The sequence below is a fragment of the Camellia sinensis genome, chromosome 6 (assembly GCF_055761805.1).
Source record: "Camellia sinensis isolate YWXY chromosome 6, ASM5576180v1, whole genome shotgun sequence".
Classification (NCBI taxonomy): domain Eukaryota; kingdom Viridiplantae; phylum Streptophyta; class Magnoliopsida; order Ericales; family Theaceae; genus Camellia; species Camellia sinensis.
In genome coordinates this window covers 196,317,785-196,336,585 of record NC_138966.1, presented here as the reverse complement: position 1 = coordinate 196,336,585, position 18,801 = coordinate 196,317,785, and the positions used below count along the sequence as shown (strand labels likewise).

Here is an 18,801-nt window from a genome sequence, read left to right as displayed (position 1 = left end):
AACTAAAAAAACAAAAACACAATCAAACAAGTTCAAAATTCTCATTTATGCACCCTCCATAAATCTTCAAACGCAATTAAAGTCAATTATCATGCACACACTATTTAAGTGTTTGGAAAGTTACTATTTTAGTAGGTTATTTTAGTTTTTAACTATTTTATTAGGCTAAAATTTTTGTGTTTAAAAAGATAGTTGATTTTTTTATAGTTTGATGTGATGTTTGTGAGAGAAAAAGTAAGATGATTATGGATTTGATGTGACATTTTGTCTTATTAACTATTTTAATCTATTTTGTCATTTTGTGAATTTTAACTCAAAAAGCCAAAAAAAACCTTAGCCAAACACCCCCTATGAAACATGAATCCCTTTATGGTGGAATGGGACACATACAAAGAACAAGAGCTGGATTCAACACTGAATGCATTCAAAATTGACAGCATGGCTTGCCTAGTAAGACATGCAAAGCCTCACATAAAGATCTTGCAAACCCAACAAATTCATGAGTTTGGGTGCATGGTTAGTTACACCTCAATCACATAAACATGAAATGGCTCAAGCATATATGTGATACAAATACTCATCAATATGTAAACTAAAATCTCCAACAACAACTAAATTCAAATTTGATATAATGTAGGCCACACCCAAAATAAATTTGATCTACATATTTTATTTTCATAGTATTTTTAAGAATACAATGGCAAAAGTTCAAAGGGAGAAAGATTAGAGCAAACTTTTCATATGAATCCCTTTAAACTTTTCAGAATTTTTGTACAAAATTTTCAATACATAATGGTGTGGTTTCTTGTGATCCGCTCATTTCCAATGAAAACAACTACCATTGTCCTCAAAATTTCACAAATAACACTGCCACATCATTTTTGTCATGAATTTTGTATAAAGTTATATAAGAATATCATTTTTGAACTTGTAATTATAATAAGCCTACTTGCAAATATAAAGTCAGCAGCAGCCATGAGATTCAAACCCAACAACAAAAGCTCAAAATAAAAACTGAAGACAAATAATATGTTCAAAACACATGTTCTCTAAGCTCCATACCATAAGTTCCTTTCTTTTTTGAAAAAACAAACACACCATAAGTTCATGACTTTCTTTAAAAAAGAAACAAAGAAAGTATATTGCTGTGTCTATAACCACTGTCCATACCCAATCAAGGCTTACCTTTGTATGGCTAAATTACCTATGTTTTTTACCTGCACTTGCGGAAGAAGAGAATGAAAACAACACCAACAGGAGAAATCACTGGCATATGTGCATAGCCGAATCATAATGGTTTAAGTCATCCTGACACTCATTTGAAACGAGTTTTGTACCAAACCCTTGTTATTTTGAAATAGATTTCCCAAATGCAAATTGTTTTGAATTTATTTCTAAGACCCAGATTGTTCTTTAAATTCCTGTTTTCAAAACAAAACTTCACACGACTTAAAAACAACATAGGTTTGGAAAATATATCCAAAAACAGCTTGTATTTGGGAAATTTGTTTTAAAATGGCATGAGTTTAGTAAATAACTCCATCCGAAAATCATGGCAAGCCACTTATCCAAACGAACTCTTCAAATCAGCTACAATCTCACTGCACTTCTTCAAAAGGTATAACATCTGCTGAGAAATGTCAATGCTGTTGGTCGGGGCACTGGCATTCTGATAGCTCTTGCTGCTTGTTGCCTCGCCTTGGGGATATTCCATGTTGATGGCATCGACAATGTGACCAACACTGCGATTCTCAGGCTGAAGCGGCAAAGTTGGGGGCATTACCTGATGCAAGTTCGCAACATTGTCCTTGATGGTTGTGCGCGAAGATGATATAGGATTCAGATAAGTGCCAATAATGGAGCCACTGATTTTGTTAATGCTAGGCAGCATTTTCTCTTCCCCAGAGCTTGCATTCCCCTCCAACTTGAATCTGACATGTCGTGTCGCACTCTTAACACTGTTGATAGACATCATTTCATCACCTGGCGACTTCTTCAAAATCGACTTTAGGGGGACACTTGGGTGCAGAGGCAACTGCTGAATTACTGCAGTCTTTGGTTCAAGAGATCCTTCCAAAAGGTGCTTGCTTGACTCACCTGATTCAGGCAACTCAGGGGCTGAAACATTTAAAACTTGCAAGCGGTAATTTGCCTTGATGTTGCCAAGGAAAGTTTTGTTGAGGACTGCGTGATTATACGCTGCCTCAGCACTAGACTTGTTCTTAAAAACAGCCCTGGCAGTTCATGAATTCTGAAACACGCGAGTGGCTGACTCGTAAAGATTTCCAAAGCGTACGAATTTTGCTTTTAGTTCTGGCACTGATGGCAGTTTTGAATGAAGCGGGAACTTCATCTTCAACATTGCTGGTTCAGAAGGCCCCTCTAGTATTTCTGGCTTTGTCGACACTAATGAACCCACCATTTTTTCATCTCTTTGAATTTTCAAATGCTTGTGGCTGCCTTCCTTCTTTTCTGCAGCCAATGCACTCAGCTTCTTGTAATTTTTTGGTCTTTTCATGGACTTTTTTTCCAGTTTACGAGAGGATTGACTTTTGCTGCTAGCCTTTGCAGGATCATCCAGTCTGAACGGCTTTTTCAATGGTTTTAGAGCAGAAGGTTGGTCCTTCACTTTCTCAATGCGGGGGGTCTCAACAAATAAACCAGTTGGTCCTTCATGTTGCGCAAGTATTGGATGCTTACCTGTAGTAATAACTTCTTTTCCTTTTCCGACATTCCCATCTGTATCCTGATTTCCCCAAAACTTAGGCTTCATAGAAACTGGTGGAACTCTATTTTCTGAGATACAAATACCGGCCTTGCCAAATTTTGGCACTTTTGAAGTTTTCTGATCATTGCTCAGTCTGGAAAGAGATTTTTTTCTCTTTTGTTGGTCCTTGACTTTTACCCTATCTTCAAAGGCCTTGCGTTTGCCTAGGCTTTCACTGATCATTGGTTGACCACTCAATGGAGCTGTAAACAACAAAAAAAAAAAAGCACTGCAAGTGAGAGAAGTAAAAGGCTACAATGTGAAGTGTTGCTCAATCAAAAACCAACAAAATTCTGGGCAAGTATATGCACAAGATTTGAAGATGAGCCATTAAAGGGATTTGGTAGAGGAAAAAACTCAAAATACAGAGTGTTATTAATTTAACTTTAGAACATTTTAGTCCCTGCTATTTTGGTTGGGTACAAAAGTCCGATATGGCCATTTGCCCGTACTATGTTCAATTTAAATGCCACAGTGATTATTCAAATTTCTGGATTTCGATCATGGAGAATACAAAAAGACCAATAATCCTAAATAATGTTCAGGAAACTTACTGTGGAAACAACAGGATTACCTTGTAGCTAGTACATGTTAAACAAGCCACCTAGAATGCCACACGTTCGCATTCTCATCAAAAATGGCAGAATGAAAACTAATCAACTTGTTTGGTTTGCATGTTTAGGATCCAATTTTTAGAAAATTGAAATTTTTTATTTTCCGTGTTTTTTTTTGTTTTTACTAAATTTTTCTAATATTCTATGAAGTTTTTAAAATTTTTAGATACACCTAACATAAATACACTTAAAAAATTCACTAAATACAAAAAATAATAATAGAAATAAAAAAATAATATGAGAATTCAGTACATTTTTTGTATTCTTGTATATTTATTGATTTTTTAAAATATTTTACTTTTTACACACATTTAAGTAAGGTACGTCTAAAAAAGTAAAAAAATTTCTTAAAATTTTTAAAATATTCACTAAAAACAAAAAAATGCGAAAAATAAAAACCTCAATTTTCAAAAAATTGAATCCAAAAAATTGAAATCAAACACACTGAATATTATCCTAAAAAATTGATGGCTTTGTTTCTCTATTAGAAAAATGAAAAGCAAAAGCAGAGTGAAGGCAGAAAGTCATTCCTTAAACCCTTTCCCATAATATCTTATTCTTTCCCCCAGGGCCAAACACAGTAACATGACAAACATACAATAAACTCAAATACTCAAACTCAAATCAATAAACTGGTGACAATGAATGCCACAATATACCACATATAAGCCACATGAGGCACCATCTATGCAAACTATTACACGCTGCTTATCATGAATCTGTTTGCATTAGAAGTTCAGAGATTGGGATGTCCCAGACACATCCTATGCAATAAGATGCTACAAACATAAGCAAAATTCAATGAATTAGCCCATGCTTCCATGTTTGAAAATGACACTATCCTTCTTCCTTAAAACTATGCTATCTAACAAGTACAAAGTAAATATTCTCGCTGTAATTTGAAGCATAAGTCTAGAGATTGCAGCTTGAAAAACAGCCACTAAATGTAGTTCAGATAACTGTCACTGTTTAGGGTATTTTAAGGTATGACAGAGAATGAACACTGCATATAGAATAGATGTATTAACTCTTGCTAACCCCAGCTTGGGCAGGCCAAGAGTAAAATTATCAATCATTCGATCACAATAATAATGATACTGAATTCTTACAAGTAAAAAAGCTACACCGTTTCAACAACATAGAGCGATAATGTGGATGAAAATGTTCAATCCCTTAACATCACAAACCCAGCATGAAATTTCAGGTTCAGACCACCAGGTTGAAAGCCATTCACATCCACTTCAAAGAACCCTTCAACACTTTTAGGGCGAAATATGTTAGGCTTCCGGCAACGACAACTCAAGCCAAGTGCAGCTCTCCGCTTCACCTCATCCACAGCCTCCTCAACAGCAGTTAAAAATTCTGGAGTGTTAGTCTGCTTTGATTTCTCTGTATAGTGAAAATCAAAAGGAATGAGTCTACCTGGTTCCAACCAACCATAGGTGCCATCACCATAAAATGCAACCAAAACTTGACCCTCTTTCTCCGCACGACAGATTGATGGAGAAGCTAAAGCTTCATCAAATATTTGCCCTGGCAACCACGGATGAGATTTGACCTTCCCCCATACCATATCGCCAACCTCATATCCTGAATCTTTTAATGCATCAAACATTTCGACTGCAGTGCCCTCATTCAATGTAGATTCCAAACTGCCATGTGCGTCTCTTGCTTTTCCATTTCCCTTGGTCACCCTTGAAGAAATCACATCTTCCTTTTCCATCACGGCCATCAAATGGGCCATCTTAGTGCTTCTAGGAGCAAATCTATTGGTGCCCCCAATTGCCAGTTCCTTAGATTTGCTTCTATAATCTACACCTTCCTTCTTACCATCACGGACCCTAGATTTCTTACACTGCTCATTCATTGATTTGACATTTTTGGCAGCTGAATTACCATTGGAAGCCTTAAGCTTAAGCCTGCTGTACATGTCCATTGAACTGTGTTCTGAAGAATTCCTTGTTTCCTCAGACCCCATTTTCTCTACTAAATGCCTTAGATCTTTAGTGTATTGAATATCACGATTTCTCACGCCTGAAGAATTCCTAGTTTCTTCCTTTGTTCTGGCAGGTCAAATTTCTTGACTTCTCTCGCTTGCTCTCAAATCCCTAGAGCTTTAACGTATTGAATACGAATTGAATCATGAATACAGAAGATTCAGCAAAACCCTAGAGCCTTAAAAGCAATTTTTCCTGTTTTCCGAGCAAACAATTAAATCAAAACAGCTGCTACCAAAATCAAAATCAAATAATACCTTACCATTTTGAAAAGTACTTTCTTGCTTTCAAATCAAACATTGAATTGGTTTTACTTTAAAAGCCATAGAATTAATCCCAGTGTATATCTATAAGTTTGGAGATAAAATGTATCAATGGCATAAACATGTATCAAAACCAGAAAACACATACATTTTAAGCAGATCGTCTAAACAGGGCCTAAGTCTGCTGCACATGTCCATTGAACTGTGTTCTGAAGAATTCCTTGTTTCCCCATAACCCATTTTCTCTACAAAATTCCTTAGATCTTTAGTGTATTGAATATCTCGATTTCTCTCGCCTGAAGAATTCCTAGTTTCTTCCTTTGTTCTAGCAGACCAACTTTCTTGCTTCACTCGTTTGCTCTCAAATCCCTAGAGCTTTAATGTATTGAATGCGAATTGAATCATGAACACGGAAGGTTCAGCAAAACCCTAGAGCCTTAAAAACAATTTTTCCTGTTTTCCGAGCAAACAATTAAATCAAAACTGCTGCTACCAAAATCAAAATTAAATAATACCTTACCATTTTGAAAATTACTTTCTTGCTTTCAAATCGAACATTTAATTGATTTTTATCCTAGTGTATACACAAAACATTAATCAAGTTTTATAAGTTTGGATATGAAATGTACCAAGGGCGTAAACATGTATCAAAACCAGAAAACACATACCTTTTAAGCAGATCATCAAAGGAAATCATACACATTGACTGCTATACATAACATCTCATTTAAAGCCTACGATATCTATCCATATCTAAGCATATAGCGAGGGAGAGCAAGAGGGAAAGGAGAAAAATTGGGAGTATTATCTTTCAATGTTAATGTGGACAGGGGTCCGATTGTGGTTACTAGCAATACCAGCTCAACTGTAATCAGCACTCCGTAATCAGTACTCAGAGGAAGACACGTGTCAACATGGAAATTTTGTGAGCTATAATTTGGTAAATGCACTTGTGCCACAATATTGCATAATTTTATAGCTTAAAATTTAATAAATCTAATATTTTATAGGATGCTATGATGTATTTGCAGCACAATATAATTGCACAAGTCAATATATACATATATACCATATATAAGCAAAAATTTACTTTTTGAGCAATGTTAATATTTTGGAATGTTAAGGTAAGATCACTAAAATTGAGTCAACGGATTTTTTTAAAACATAACACAAGCTATATCCTTAATTATACATCGTTAATTTTCTATTTAATGCATCATATATTGTGCTGTCTTACGTGTGCTTTTTTAAAGCAGTGTGGAGATGTTTGTCGTGGAAAAACGGAAGGTGTTTGACTGACACATTGTACCTGCATACAACTCCGCAATTATAAATGAATTAAAAAATATATTTATTGTGGCACAGAGCACAAAAGTTCACCAAAAAAAAAAAAAAAAACTGTTAACACATGTTACACATGAGACAGAATGTTTCTTTGTAAAATGAAGCAAGTATCAATTTGGCTATATGCGCAGAACTCATTGATTATTCATAGCCGAAATTCTTGTCTAATAAATTACTCTCTTTTCCATGTCGCAGAAGTTTTACATTTTCCATCTTTCAATGCATCAAGTACTCAATTTTAGTGCTTTCATCTGACATAGAATCTAAAAAAATCAGGAAAATTTGTTTTTGGACTTTCCCTCTCTCACTCCTCTATCTCCTTATCTCCCTTAAATTCACAGCCTCCAGTTCTCTCACTTGCATCAAATATACAATCCTAGTGATTTAGTGTGCTATTCCCTATTGCCAACCTCTGGTTTTTTTCAATAATTCCCTGTTTTCCACACTATTTTCTGAAACCTCATTGAATTAATTTCATCACAAACCCTAAATTTCTTAGACCAACCAAAGATTTAACATTTTTTAACAACTGAATTACATGTCTACCAGCATAAGCCTACCAACCGAAGCCTCGACTTCAACTCTACTTCTATATGTCTGTTTAATTTAATAGAGTTCCAAATAATTCGCAGTTGCCTCAAACCCAATCTCATTCACAATTCCTCAAACCCCCAAATTCACCACATATGAAGCCCTTCTAGCCATAATATAATATGCTTGATAGGCGTGTGTATCTTCTAAAACCCAAACATAGATGTCACATAGGCGACAAAGGTTGAGTTCAATGTATTGCATACTTGTTATCTCATAAATCTATGATAAGATAAATATGTAAGCAAAAGCTAGAAGCTTTATTTAGTTATCATCTTTCAGAGTAGTTTTCTGCATTTAATGCCAATTGCAAAAACAAGACAACTACTACCAAAATGACAACAAAACAAGGTGAAGCATTTTTCTACGTGTAATCTTCCTTCGGAGTCAAATATTGAATTAATTTATATTCCTGAAAAGCCATAGAAGTAATTTCATTATTTAAATAAAATATTAACTAGGTTCTAAGCATTCAGTGACTGAGATACAAGTGATACTTTTTGAGAGGTAACTATGCATTATAATTGTGAATGTGTTAGGTGCATTCATACTATGTTAGTTGCAATACTAATGGTAGAAAATACCAATATAGTGAAATGTGCAACATCACTAACTTTTGCTTAGTCAAATTTCTTAATAATTCACCCTCTCATCATGTATCACAAAATTTTTTTGGAAATCATCTCTAGCCCTTTAGATTTGCTTCACTAAATACACAGCACCAGCTTCAAGCCCACGCACATTCTCTTCAAAGAACCCTTGAACACTTGTAAGGAAAAATTTATTAAAGTTCCAGCAACAAGTCAAGCCAAATGTAGCTCTCCATTTCCCCTTAACCTCAACCTCCCCAACAACAGTTAAAAATGTCTGAGTGTCAGTTTGCTTTTGATTTCTTTGTATAGTGAAGGTCAAAAGAATTGAGTCTAATTCGTTCAAACCATTCATAGGTGCCATCACCATAAAATGTAACCAACACGTGACCCTCTTCCTCTGTGTTACCGACTGATGGAATCATATCCACCTCATATCCATATCCCAAATCTATAAAATTTTCTTTTATCAATGCATCAAGCATTTCGAGTGCGGAAGTATTTTTGTGAAATCTAAGTTTTCTCCAAGAACTTACTCGTATTTGTGTTCATTTACTCATTTTTGTATTGTTTTAAATTTTTGAAAACAAACTTGTGCATTTTTGTGAAAATACTTACACGTATATAATATAATCTATTATTTTAATAGTGTTTACCTGTAAGTTGACCTGCTTAGCAAGTCAACAATGTATAACTTCTAACACAAATTTATATAACCTAAACAAAGAAAATGTATAAAGAACCATGTAATGCCTTGCATGTGATATGCAAAGCATACTTAAGAATCCTTCTAATTGGTAATAATAATAATAATAGTAATAATAATAATAATAATAATAATAATAATAATAATAATAATAATAATAATAATAATAATAAAATTACCATCCATCAATAAGGGTATTCAAAAGAATAATTGTGAGAACCCAAACTTATAGTCCTTGAATTTATTGAATGTTGATGTGTGATTGAGATTGAATTTGTGCATTGTAAGATCCATGGGTAGAATAAATTTGAACCACTAGATAATTCTAGATAATTTCTGAATAGTTAAATATGAATTTATAGTATTATTGTATTCAAAATGATGCATCTAACAATAATAAAAGTGAGAGACTTGCATATAATGGCTTAGAATATTAAGCCTAACCATCCATCCATGTTCTCAAGAGTATTCATAATTATGTATCTAACAATAATAAAAGTGAAAGACTTGCATATAATGTCTTAAGAATGTTAAGCCTGCCACACAAGGAAAGGTGATATTAACTCTCCTCGCGAATTGGACTCAACCTCAAACCACCACACTTGAGAGCCTCGTGCAATTTTTCCATGACCACAAGGCCACTACATGTCACTAGTGCCCCATTAAAACAATTTTCTGGTAACAATTCTTTGAAAACAGCTGAGTACTCCAAGTTTTTTGCATCACACTCAGTGCAACTACTTTTCAAACCTAGAGAAAGGGAAGAATAAAAGAAACAAAAATGAGAAAACTAAGTTAATTGTATAAAACTCTACATGTAGATTGTATATTTAATATATAATAACTTGGTGTAATATAAACACACAAGGGTCAAAAAACAGAGGTGGTATTTTTGTGTAACGGGTATACCACTGTGGTGTATTCTTCTATCTCACAAGCGTGTGAAACCCATCTTCATATGTTTGTGCGGGAGAGGTATACACTATTGTGATGTACCCATTATGTAAGATACTTTCACCAAAGAACAAATGAAGGCGTTGCTTCTCACAGTCCACAAGCTCAGGATCAAATGCATTATCGTCAAAGAACAGAGAACTGCCGTACTCCAGTTCCACCTTCAAGAACAAAAAAAAAAAAAAAAAAATTTGTAACATTACTACTAATTGCTAAATGTCACTAAGCAAATATGCTTTACAGGTCTTTCAGGTAAACAAACATATATATAACACGTAACTAACCAAAACTTAAATGCCAAGGCGCATAAAAGATCAAATAAGATTGTAAATACGATAAGCCTAACTACAAAGGGTAACCAATTATAAATAAAGACAAACCCTGAAATTTGGTATTATAGATGGCAATTAAACAATAGTGGTTGAATTATGGCCCTTACCCTCTTAATAGGATCGTCCTTCTGCTTTCTAAAGAAAATTGCCAGAACCAAGTGCTCAAGTCCAACCTCCTTATCACCTGCAAAATTTGCTCAAGTTTAAAATAACACATGAATATGTGCATAAACCTACTTCTTCCTGCCACCAGACTTGATCAAGTTTCTCCAACCCAATTCAAACATAATTATGACTCAACTGCGTTTGCAGCTGATCATGTTAATTTATTTCATTTTATGCCTTGAAAATTTATAGAACATACAATTATACAGCCATTTAGAATAAAGGAGAGGATATTCTACAAGATTCATAACATTCACATATTTTAAAAGATACATAATATTCAATGGAATATTGAGGTCATTACAAAGATAAGAGATTTTACCTACTCTGTCGGCTGCTGTGCGTGATAACTTGTAAATGCTAAACATAGACAGTTTTGAATGTAATCCACCTGAACATCTTGACCTGTCGTTGAGCATCCTCACATTGTCACCAACTCTTGAAAAAGAGAGGCCAAACAAAATGTGTTGTATGCTGATGAAACATTGACATTGCATTCTTCTCTCATTTTCAGCAATGTTAATCACTCCACGAAGCTCGTCTGTACAAGGTCCGAAGCTACCACGTGATATAGGAAATATGATAGCTTCCTGAAAATAGATCAACTGTAAAAAGGAAAACAAAAGCATTGGTATGTTGTCAGCATTTGAAAGAGTTGTCAGCATTTGAAAGAGTTATCAGGGCCTTGATTGAACCCTATGAAGCATGGCACATCGAAAAACAAGTCATACTAGTATGTTTTAGGCACTAGTACTTTTATGTTTTTTTTAACAATAACAAAACAATTTTATTAAAATAAAAAGTGAAAACAAGGGTAGGACAAGAAATCCTCATACAAAGACAATAACTCAGCACTAAAAGCCAAAGAAGCACCAACTAAAACATAAAACAAACCACCACTAGGTATAACAAACAGTAGCGCAATCCCTAGTAATCAAAAAAAGAGATATGTCCTTGAAAGGAGGAGACACACTGGCCCAAACTAATGCAAGATGCCTCACCCTATCCCACAAAGCATCAACCTTTGATTCCTTTTCATTAAAAATTCTATCATTTCTTTCCAACCAAATGGTCCAAAAGATAGCAAAGATAATGCACGACAATGTTTTGGCCTTCTATCACTAGTACTTCTATGTGTACCAAGTACACAAAACACATACTCAATTTTTTTTCTTAATTTTTGTCATACTCAAAGGTACCTAGCACATACCCAAGTCACACCTCAACTCGAATAGGGTCGCAAATGAACAGAGACGAACCGAGCTTTGCTAGGCTTGAGTTCGGCTTGTTTGTTTATCGAGCTCGATTATCCAGCTCAAACTCAACTCGGCTTGTTAATATTAGTTGAGTTCGAGCTCAAACTCAACTCGGCTTGTTAATATTAGTTGAGTTCGAGCTCAGCTCGAAGCCCAATAATTAACTTTTTTATTATTAAAAATTACATTATTTAAATATATAAATAATATTTAATAAAAAATTTAAATACAAATATTATTTATATTATTTTAAATATAAATAATGTATTAATGCTATTATTTATACATATTTTATACAATTTAATATATAAATAATATATTTCTTTTATAATTTAAATTTAAATTTAAATATAAATAAACGAGCCAAGCTTATTCAATCTCGAGCTCGAAACAAGCCTAAAAGTCAAGCTCAAGCTCATTTATTAACGTAACAAATGGAGCTAAGCCAAGCCCTTAATGAGTCGAGTCGAGTCGAGCTGAGCCGAGCTCGTGAACAACCCGGTTCGTTTACAACCCTAACTAGCATAGTATTTACTTTTGGGTTGATTACATTTTTAGTCCTTAAAGCATGAGCCTTGTGTCATTTTGATCCACAATGTTTAATTAGTACCAATATGGTCTCCAATGTATAAAATGTAAGGCAAATTACACTATGAGTCCCTATATTTTACCCCTTGTATCATTTTGGTCCCTACACTTTAATCAATTTTGACCGTTAATTTTAGATTATGTGTCAATTTAGTCCTATTGATAATGCCGTTAGTGTTTTTGACAAAAAATTGATCACTGAATTGGTTGAGGTTAACTTATTGAGTTAAGCAAACTTATAATTTTGACCCCAAAATCATGATACATTCCACTTATGTGTGTATTTTCCATTAAAAAATGGTAACAGTTGTATTCAATTGACTAAATTGAGACTGTTATAAATTTAAGGTCAAAATCTAGTCAATTGGAATTATAAGGACCAAAATGATACAAAGACCAAAATGCAAGGACTATTGGTGTAATTTGACCTAAAAAGTATTTCAATTTAGTTTCCAAATATTTAAATTACATCTATTAATAGAGTTAGATTGGGAGACTAAATTGTGACACTTTTTATACATTATAAACCAGATTGATTCAACTTAAACATTGGGACCAAATTGAAACACTTCTATACATAAGGGACTAAATTGACACAATTTAAACATTCGGAACCAAAATGACTCCTGCTTTGGGGACTAGAATTGTAATTAACCCTTTACTTTTAAGTGAAGTTAGTTTTATTGGATTTTTTTTCTTAATTTTTGCCTCAATCAGAGATACCAAGTATATATCCAAGTCATACCTCAACTGGAATAGTATTTACTTACGGGTTGATTACATTTTTAGTCCCTAAAGGATAAGCCTTGTGTCATTTTGATCCGCAATGCTTAAATAATGTCAATCTGGTCCCCAATGTATAAAAATGTTTCAATTTCCATCTTCAATGTTTAATTTGAGTCAAACTAGTCCCCAATGTATAAAGAATGTTTCAATTTAGTCCCCAAATGTTTAAATTGCATCCATTAACAGAGTTAGATTGGGAGAATAAATTGAAACACTTTTTATACATTATAGACCAGATTGATACAACTTGAACATTGGGAGCAAATTGAAACAGTTTTATACATTGGAAACTAAACTAACAAAATTTAAACAATTGGGACCAAAATGACACAAGACTCCTACTTTGGGGACCAAAACTGTAATTAACCTTTTACTTTTATACAGAAGTAATGAGTTTTAATGGATTTTTTTATGCTTAGCATAATTTTAAAATTAAGCTTTAATTTCCAGATTCTTTAATATAATAAAAATTAAGTTTGGTTTACCCATACCATATCATACCAATGCATGTACACATGCTTCATGCATATTCAGCATTTCACAACTACTTGACCACATAATGCAATGAGCAAAGGGATCTAATGAACCACTGACAGAAAACCCCAGGCCGCATGATTTGACTATATTATAAAAATAAATAAAAACTACATCTATTGGAACAGGAGAAATGGAAAAGCAAGAAAAATGATAAACAAAAGTACATAAAAATATATATGAACCACGCATTGAATCATCCCAAATTTGTGTATACTGATAGGGACATGAACTCAGGAAAACCTGTGAAACAACAAATTGGTTGAAGCCTAAATTGAAGAATAGTTAATGAGAGAATAGTTTTATTTAGGAATTTTAGTTATGATAGGAATTTGTATTTGTTGATCCTGTTCTTATTGGACAATGCCTATGACTATATCTGTGTATATGGGTAGTGTGTAGTGAAAAGATACAATAATTTTGACATTTATTTGTTATTGTTTATTATAATTAATTAACGATTTGTCTTGAAAAAATTAAGTAAACCCAAATTTTGACAAATGTCAAGGGGTGACAATGTCTATAATCAAATGTCAGGAGGTGCTTATGATTTATTATAAATATAGGAAGGGTATAAATCACATAGGAAGGGCAATATGGGGATATAATATATTAGACATCATTTTGGCAGAGATCAGCAAAAATAGTTATTGTTAGTAATGTCCGTAAGGTTTTAGGGTCTCGTTGATACACCTTCAAACTGTGGGGGTGTTTGTGATATTTTTTAATGTTTGGGGGCGTTTGTGTATTTTCATGAAAGATCAGGGGTGGGCAATTTTCACCAAACAATATATAGTTACATATATAGAAATAATATAAATTTATTCACTTTCAATTTACAAATACATTTATATTTTATTATATCAAAATAATAAGAAACCATTTTTTTACATTCAATTCAATATTTTAAAAAACTAGGCAAGTTACATTGACCTCCCTCAACCTTTAAGAAAAATATGATAAGTCCCATAATTTACCATAATTACCTTAGCCTCCAAGCAGAGGTAACAAAATATAGACAAATTTATCTCCAATATGAAACGAAAAAATCACCTTATAGACTTTACTTAGAACCCTAACCTAGACACTTTACTATCCTAACATTAACCTAACAGCATGGATGTAAGTTTTATGAAAATACAAAACTTAGGGAGGTTAATCTAATTATGTCAAATTGTTTGGCTCGATGTATTTTTCTGAAATCTTGAGGGAGGCCAGTGTGATTATTCCTAAGGAATAAGTGAGAACAAAAAAAAGTCCCAAATATCTAATTTAGAAAGATTTACTACAAAATAAATTAGAAATTTCAAAATTTAGAAATCCTAAAACTAAAAAGTCCAGGGAGAAAGAATAGGTACACGTCCACATTATATTTATATTATCATTTGACCCTAGGTTTTTTTTTTTTTTTTTGATAAATGATCTCAAGTTAATTTCTTTGAACTTAAAATGTGTTTCATGTTTGTCTAGGTGATGATACATGTGTCCCAAGGGTGTTAATCTTGTTAAGTTCTAAAACACTATAACAAACAATAGGGTAAATTACACTAACCACCCCTGATGTTTAGAAAAATACAATAAACCCCACAAGTTTGGTTTTAGAAAGGCTAAAAGGACTGGAACTATGTACATGGTGTGAACAAATAGGAATAACTATGGTAAAATATACATTTCAATGTAAAAGTCTAAAAGATACAACAACATGGTTTTCTATTCATACAATTAACCAATTATTGATAAAAATGGGGCTAAGTGTTAAGTGAATTAAAACCTAAAAGATGCCCAATGTAATTAGGCCAACCTTGTGGGCTCAATGTATTTTTCCTAAACCTCAGGGGATGTTAGTGTAATTTACCAAAAATAATAGACACATTAGGACACATGTCCGATACGGACACCTTCTTATAAATGTTTGTGCTTCTTAGGAAATAAAGAAAGGCCACTTCATCACTCGATAAATTAAGAGGAAAAGGGGAACAGAGAAAGAGATGGCAATACCTCGTCTCCTTTCAATCCAGACAAGACATGGAGCCCGTCGACTATGCCATTAGAAAAATCATAGAGCATGGCTGTTGCATCCTCAGCTTTTGACTCATCAGATGATACGTCATCAACAAATCTATGTAACTCTTGAATCTTGACGTCCTTCACAGCCTCTAAAGTCAAACTATCAAGAATATGATAACATTTCAGACGAGACAACTCCAAGGTAAGCTGCATTTTACAGTCTTCCTGGTTCCCAACACAAAAATGGCAATGACGATGATGATAAAACAAAATAACCTCACCTATTCAGAAAGAAAAACATAGTCCAATATAAAATATATATGCATGGATAACATATCAGACCTATGATTGAAATTGATCATTTACATTTCAAGTATTGATCATGAAGAAAGAAGAAAAAAAAAAACGAAAATGAAACAGAAAAAAGGAAATAATTTAGGACTAAAAAATAAGATTTAAATGAAGAAACTAGAGTGTGACTGAAAAAATTGCTTCAAATTGAAGCCTTCAATGACTAAATTGTGAATACTCTTGCAAATAAAAATGTGGGATGTGAATGAATGCTGATCATTCATGTACTTTTAACAAATGATCAGTGTTAAGAACACGACGCACATCATGTTGAAGCTGCAACCCATGTTAGCATAAATGATCAGATTAGACAAGCACCAGCAGCACATCAGATTAGGAGAGCAAACCATGATTTTACAGAACAAAACTTGAGCGATCAGTCAGCTGTTACATTTAGTCTGAAGAACTAAGTCGAGAAAAATGACTTTAAAAGAAAACGCCATGAAGTAGTGATGAATTTAGTCAAGAAGACAAAAACATCAAGCTCTTACCTTCAAAGGCACATGGTTCAATACCTCCCTCATTGCACTTATTATGTCAGACTGGCTAATATCATTCCACTACATCCATAAAAATTATTAATCGACTCAGCGTGATTTAGTAAACCATCATTGGTGAATGGGTTCACAGAACAGTGCAAAATAGTAGTAACCATAATATTTGGACCAACATTATGACACAAACTGAAGAAAGGAATACCTTATAATCTTCTCCCTTTACAGCCGTTTGATTCCATATGAGAATGGAAGATGAGACCTGAAAACTGCCTCTGAGACCGCCATTAACATCGTTGGAGGAAGGAGAGCGAATGTGGATTTGGACAACCTGAAGAACCATGATCCCTCTGAGGACGCATTTGGCGAGATAGTGGACGCCATTTGAGGCCGATCGAGACTTGGCAGACGAAGATTCTTCCTTTGAGACCGCCATTAACACACAGGTCTTCTTACCTTGGAAACTAGGTTTTAACAACCCCAACTCTAAAAACGAACACACTCATCTCTCTCTCTCTCTCTGATCTGATTCTTCATAAAAGAGTGTTGGACATCTCTGGTACTACTACAGCAACCTACCTGTTTCCTGTGCAACCAGAGGTCTTGCCCTCCACCTGTTCGACAAAATGCCACAGTGAACTCTGCTACTGAGAAGTCATAAGATGATTAAGGAGAAAGAGAGAGAGAGAGAGAGAGAGGGACAAAGAGAGAGACAGAGAGGGCAACAAGCTATCAATGAAGAAGGGCAAACTAGCTAAGAGCAAATTAGCGAAGAGTAAATCAAAATGTAAATCTGCAAAGTGCAAATCAACCAAGGTCTCCTTGCAGGAGTTTGATAATCAGGTGGATGCTCAAATATCAACCGATGAGATGCTTGCTGTACTCCCCCGTAGGTCTACACGCATCCGAGGAGCCCTCAAATTTCTCGTATCTGGAGATTTTGTGGGACCATGGCAAGGGCCCTTGAATGAAAACAAAAGGGGTTTAAGGGATGTGGAATCGGAGGATAGCTCAATCGAGTGTGATTGTGTTGATCTATGTTTATGTGGAAATCTTGGTACACCACGGTTGCATTTGAATGTGGAAATGCAAGCCTCAACTGAGCAATCATCAAAGCAACATCAAACAGCTAATGCATGGAACACACCAACTAGAGTGCTAACTGGTCTTGAGCAGTGGCCAAAATTAGCCATTGTTTCCCCACTGGCGGCGAATGAAATGATAATGTCAAATAAGCTTGGCTCACCCAGTGTTGATCAAAGGACAGAAGTAATTGGCACCAAGCAACAGAAAAGTGTTGAAAATGTGCGAGCTTGTAGAAATGAGGATTTGGTTGAACTACATATGGAAGACACACAATCTGGCAAGGGTGAATGTCTTGATGGTGATACAACTGCTATATCAGGTAAGCCTCTACAAGCTTGGAGCTCTTTACTTAAAGAAGAGATTAATAAGGTGTCAAAAATGAAGTATAAAATAGGTGCCCATAAGATTGAGAACTTAGTAAATGGCATGTACAATATCCCTATAGAGATCTCAAAAAAAGGTTTTTCTCATTGGGAAAATGCTTTGGTTGGATACTTCATTGATAAAAGATTCTCTTTCCATTATGTGAAAACTTGGGTAGAGAAACTTTGGGGAAATTTGCTTGAAGATGTTGTCTCCACTGATAATGGGTTTTTTATTTTTAAAGTGAAAAGTGAAAAGGCTATAGACAAAATTTTGGAAGATGGCCCCTATTACGTTGGGGCTAGATTGATTGTTGTTAAAAAATGGCAACCTTGACAAAAACTAACAAAGTGTGAATTTTCGAGTGTGCCGTTGTGGGTGAAGTTGTATAATGTTCCTTTGGAGCTTTGGACTGAAAAAGGTTTGGGTTACATTGCTAGCATTATGGGAACTCCTCTTTATTAGGATGAGCCTACGTTCAAGAGAAGCAGACTTACGTTTGCGAGAATATGTATTGAAGTGCCAGCAAATAAAAAGATCCCTGAGTCTTTCAAAATAAATCTTGGTTATGGTGACCCATATGAGATTCAAGTTGAGGTTCCATGGAAGCCTCAAAGGTGTGATGTTTGTAAGACTTTTGGTCATACCACTAATTTGTGCCCTCAGAAGCCAAAGACCTTGAATTGAACCCTTCATATTCCAAACAAGAGTGGAGAGTCAAGGAGACTAACATATAAGTTCCAACTAAGTGGGAAGTGGTGAAGAAAAAAGGGAAAGACAGCGGGCAAGGTTCAACGACAGTGATAAACAAAGAGGAAGAGACGCAGCGTTTCACCCCATCAACATCTAATGCTTTTGATGTCCTTGAATCACGTGATATGGGAGAGTTGGGGAATGGAGAATTAAATCAAGAGTTGTTGTGTCAAATGAAGAGCCTAAAAAGTAGAGGGAGTCCATCTCCAAGTGATCCCATTAATGGAGAGACTACAAAGGAGGATAATAGAAGAAAACTC

At 34.5% G+C, this 18,801-nt stretch overlaps 2 protein-coding genes and 1 pseudogene across 5 annotated transcripts in view; all 3 read right to left on the bottom strand.

Annotated features, from left to right (window-relative positions):
• The window catches only part of LOC114313042 (PWWP domain-containing protein 1), a 226,302-nt gene that overhangs the window by 85,144 nt on the left and 122,357 nt on the right, over positions 1–18,801 (bottom strand). The gene's annotated exons all lie outside the window — the stretch shown is intronic.
• On the bottom strand, positions 1,031–8,579 carry LOC114313021 (PWWP domain-containing protein 1-like; annotated as a pseudogene). The gene is made up of 2 exons (XR_014333954.1): positions 4,549–8,579; positions 1,031–2,970 (listed from the first exon to the last, which is right to left on the bottom strand). The product of XR_014333954.1 is annotated as a PWWP domain-containing protein 1-like (transcript).
• On the bottom strand, positions 2,832–17,225 carry LOC114313044 (uncharacterized). 3 transcript variants are annotated; one of them, XM_028259367.2, is made up of 7 exons: positions 16,545–17,015; positions 16,337–16,405; positions 15,486–15,719; positions 10,646–10,928; positions 10,266–10,342; positions 9,782–9,987; positions 2,832–2,970 (listed from the first exon to the last, which is right to left on the bottom strand). In XM_028259367.2, exons 1-6 carry the CDS (start codon positions 16,773–16,775, stop codon positions 9,799–9,801), a joined length of 1,083 nt encoding a protein of 360 aa, XP_028115168.2. In that variant the 5' UTR covers positions 16,776–17,015; the 3' UTR covers positions 2,832–2,970; positions 9,782–9,798. The 3 variants fall into 3 exon arrangements, with proteins under 3 accessions (XP_028115168.2, XP_028115167.2, XP_028115169.2); XM_028259366.2 differs by lacking the exon at positions 2,832–2,970 and adding an exon at positions 9,270–9,622 and having other exon boundaries at positions 16,545–17,014; XM_028259368.2 differs by lacking the exons at positions 2,832–2,970; positions 16,337–16,405 and adding an exon at positions 9,270–9,622 and having other exon boundaries at positions 16,545–17,225.

Coding starts and splice junctions, on each gene's coding strand:
- LOC114313044 (XM_028259367.2), bottom strand. CDS start 16,775: ATGGCGGTCTCAAAGGAAGAATCTTCGTCTGCCAAGTCTCGATCGGCC. Junction 15,720..16,336: donor TGAACCATGTGCCTTTGAAG/GTAAGAGCTTGA, acceptor GTTGGGAACCAG/GAAGACTGTAAAATGCAGCT. Junction 10,929..15,485: donor CTGGATTGAAAGGAGACGAG/GTATTGCCATCT, acceptor TCCTTTTTACAG/TTGATCTATTTTCAGGAAGC.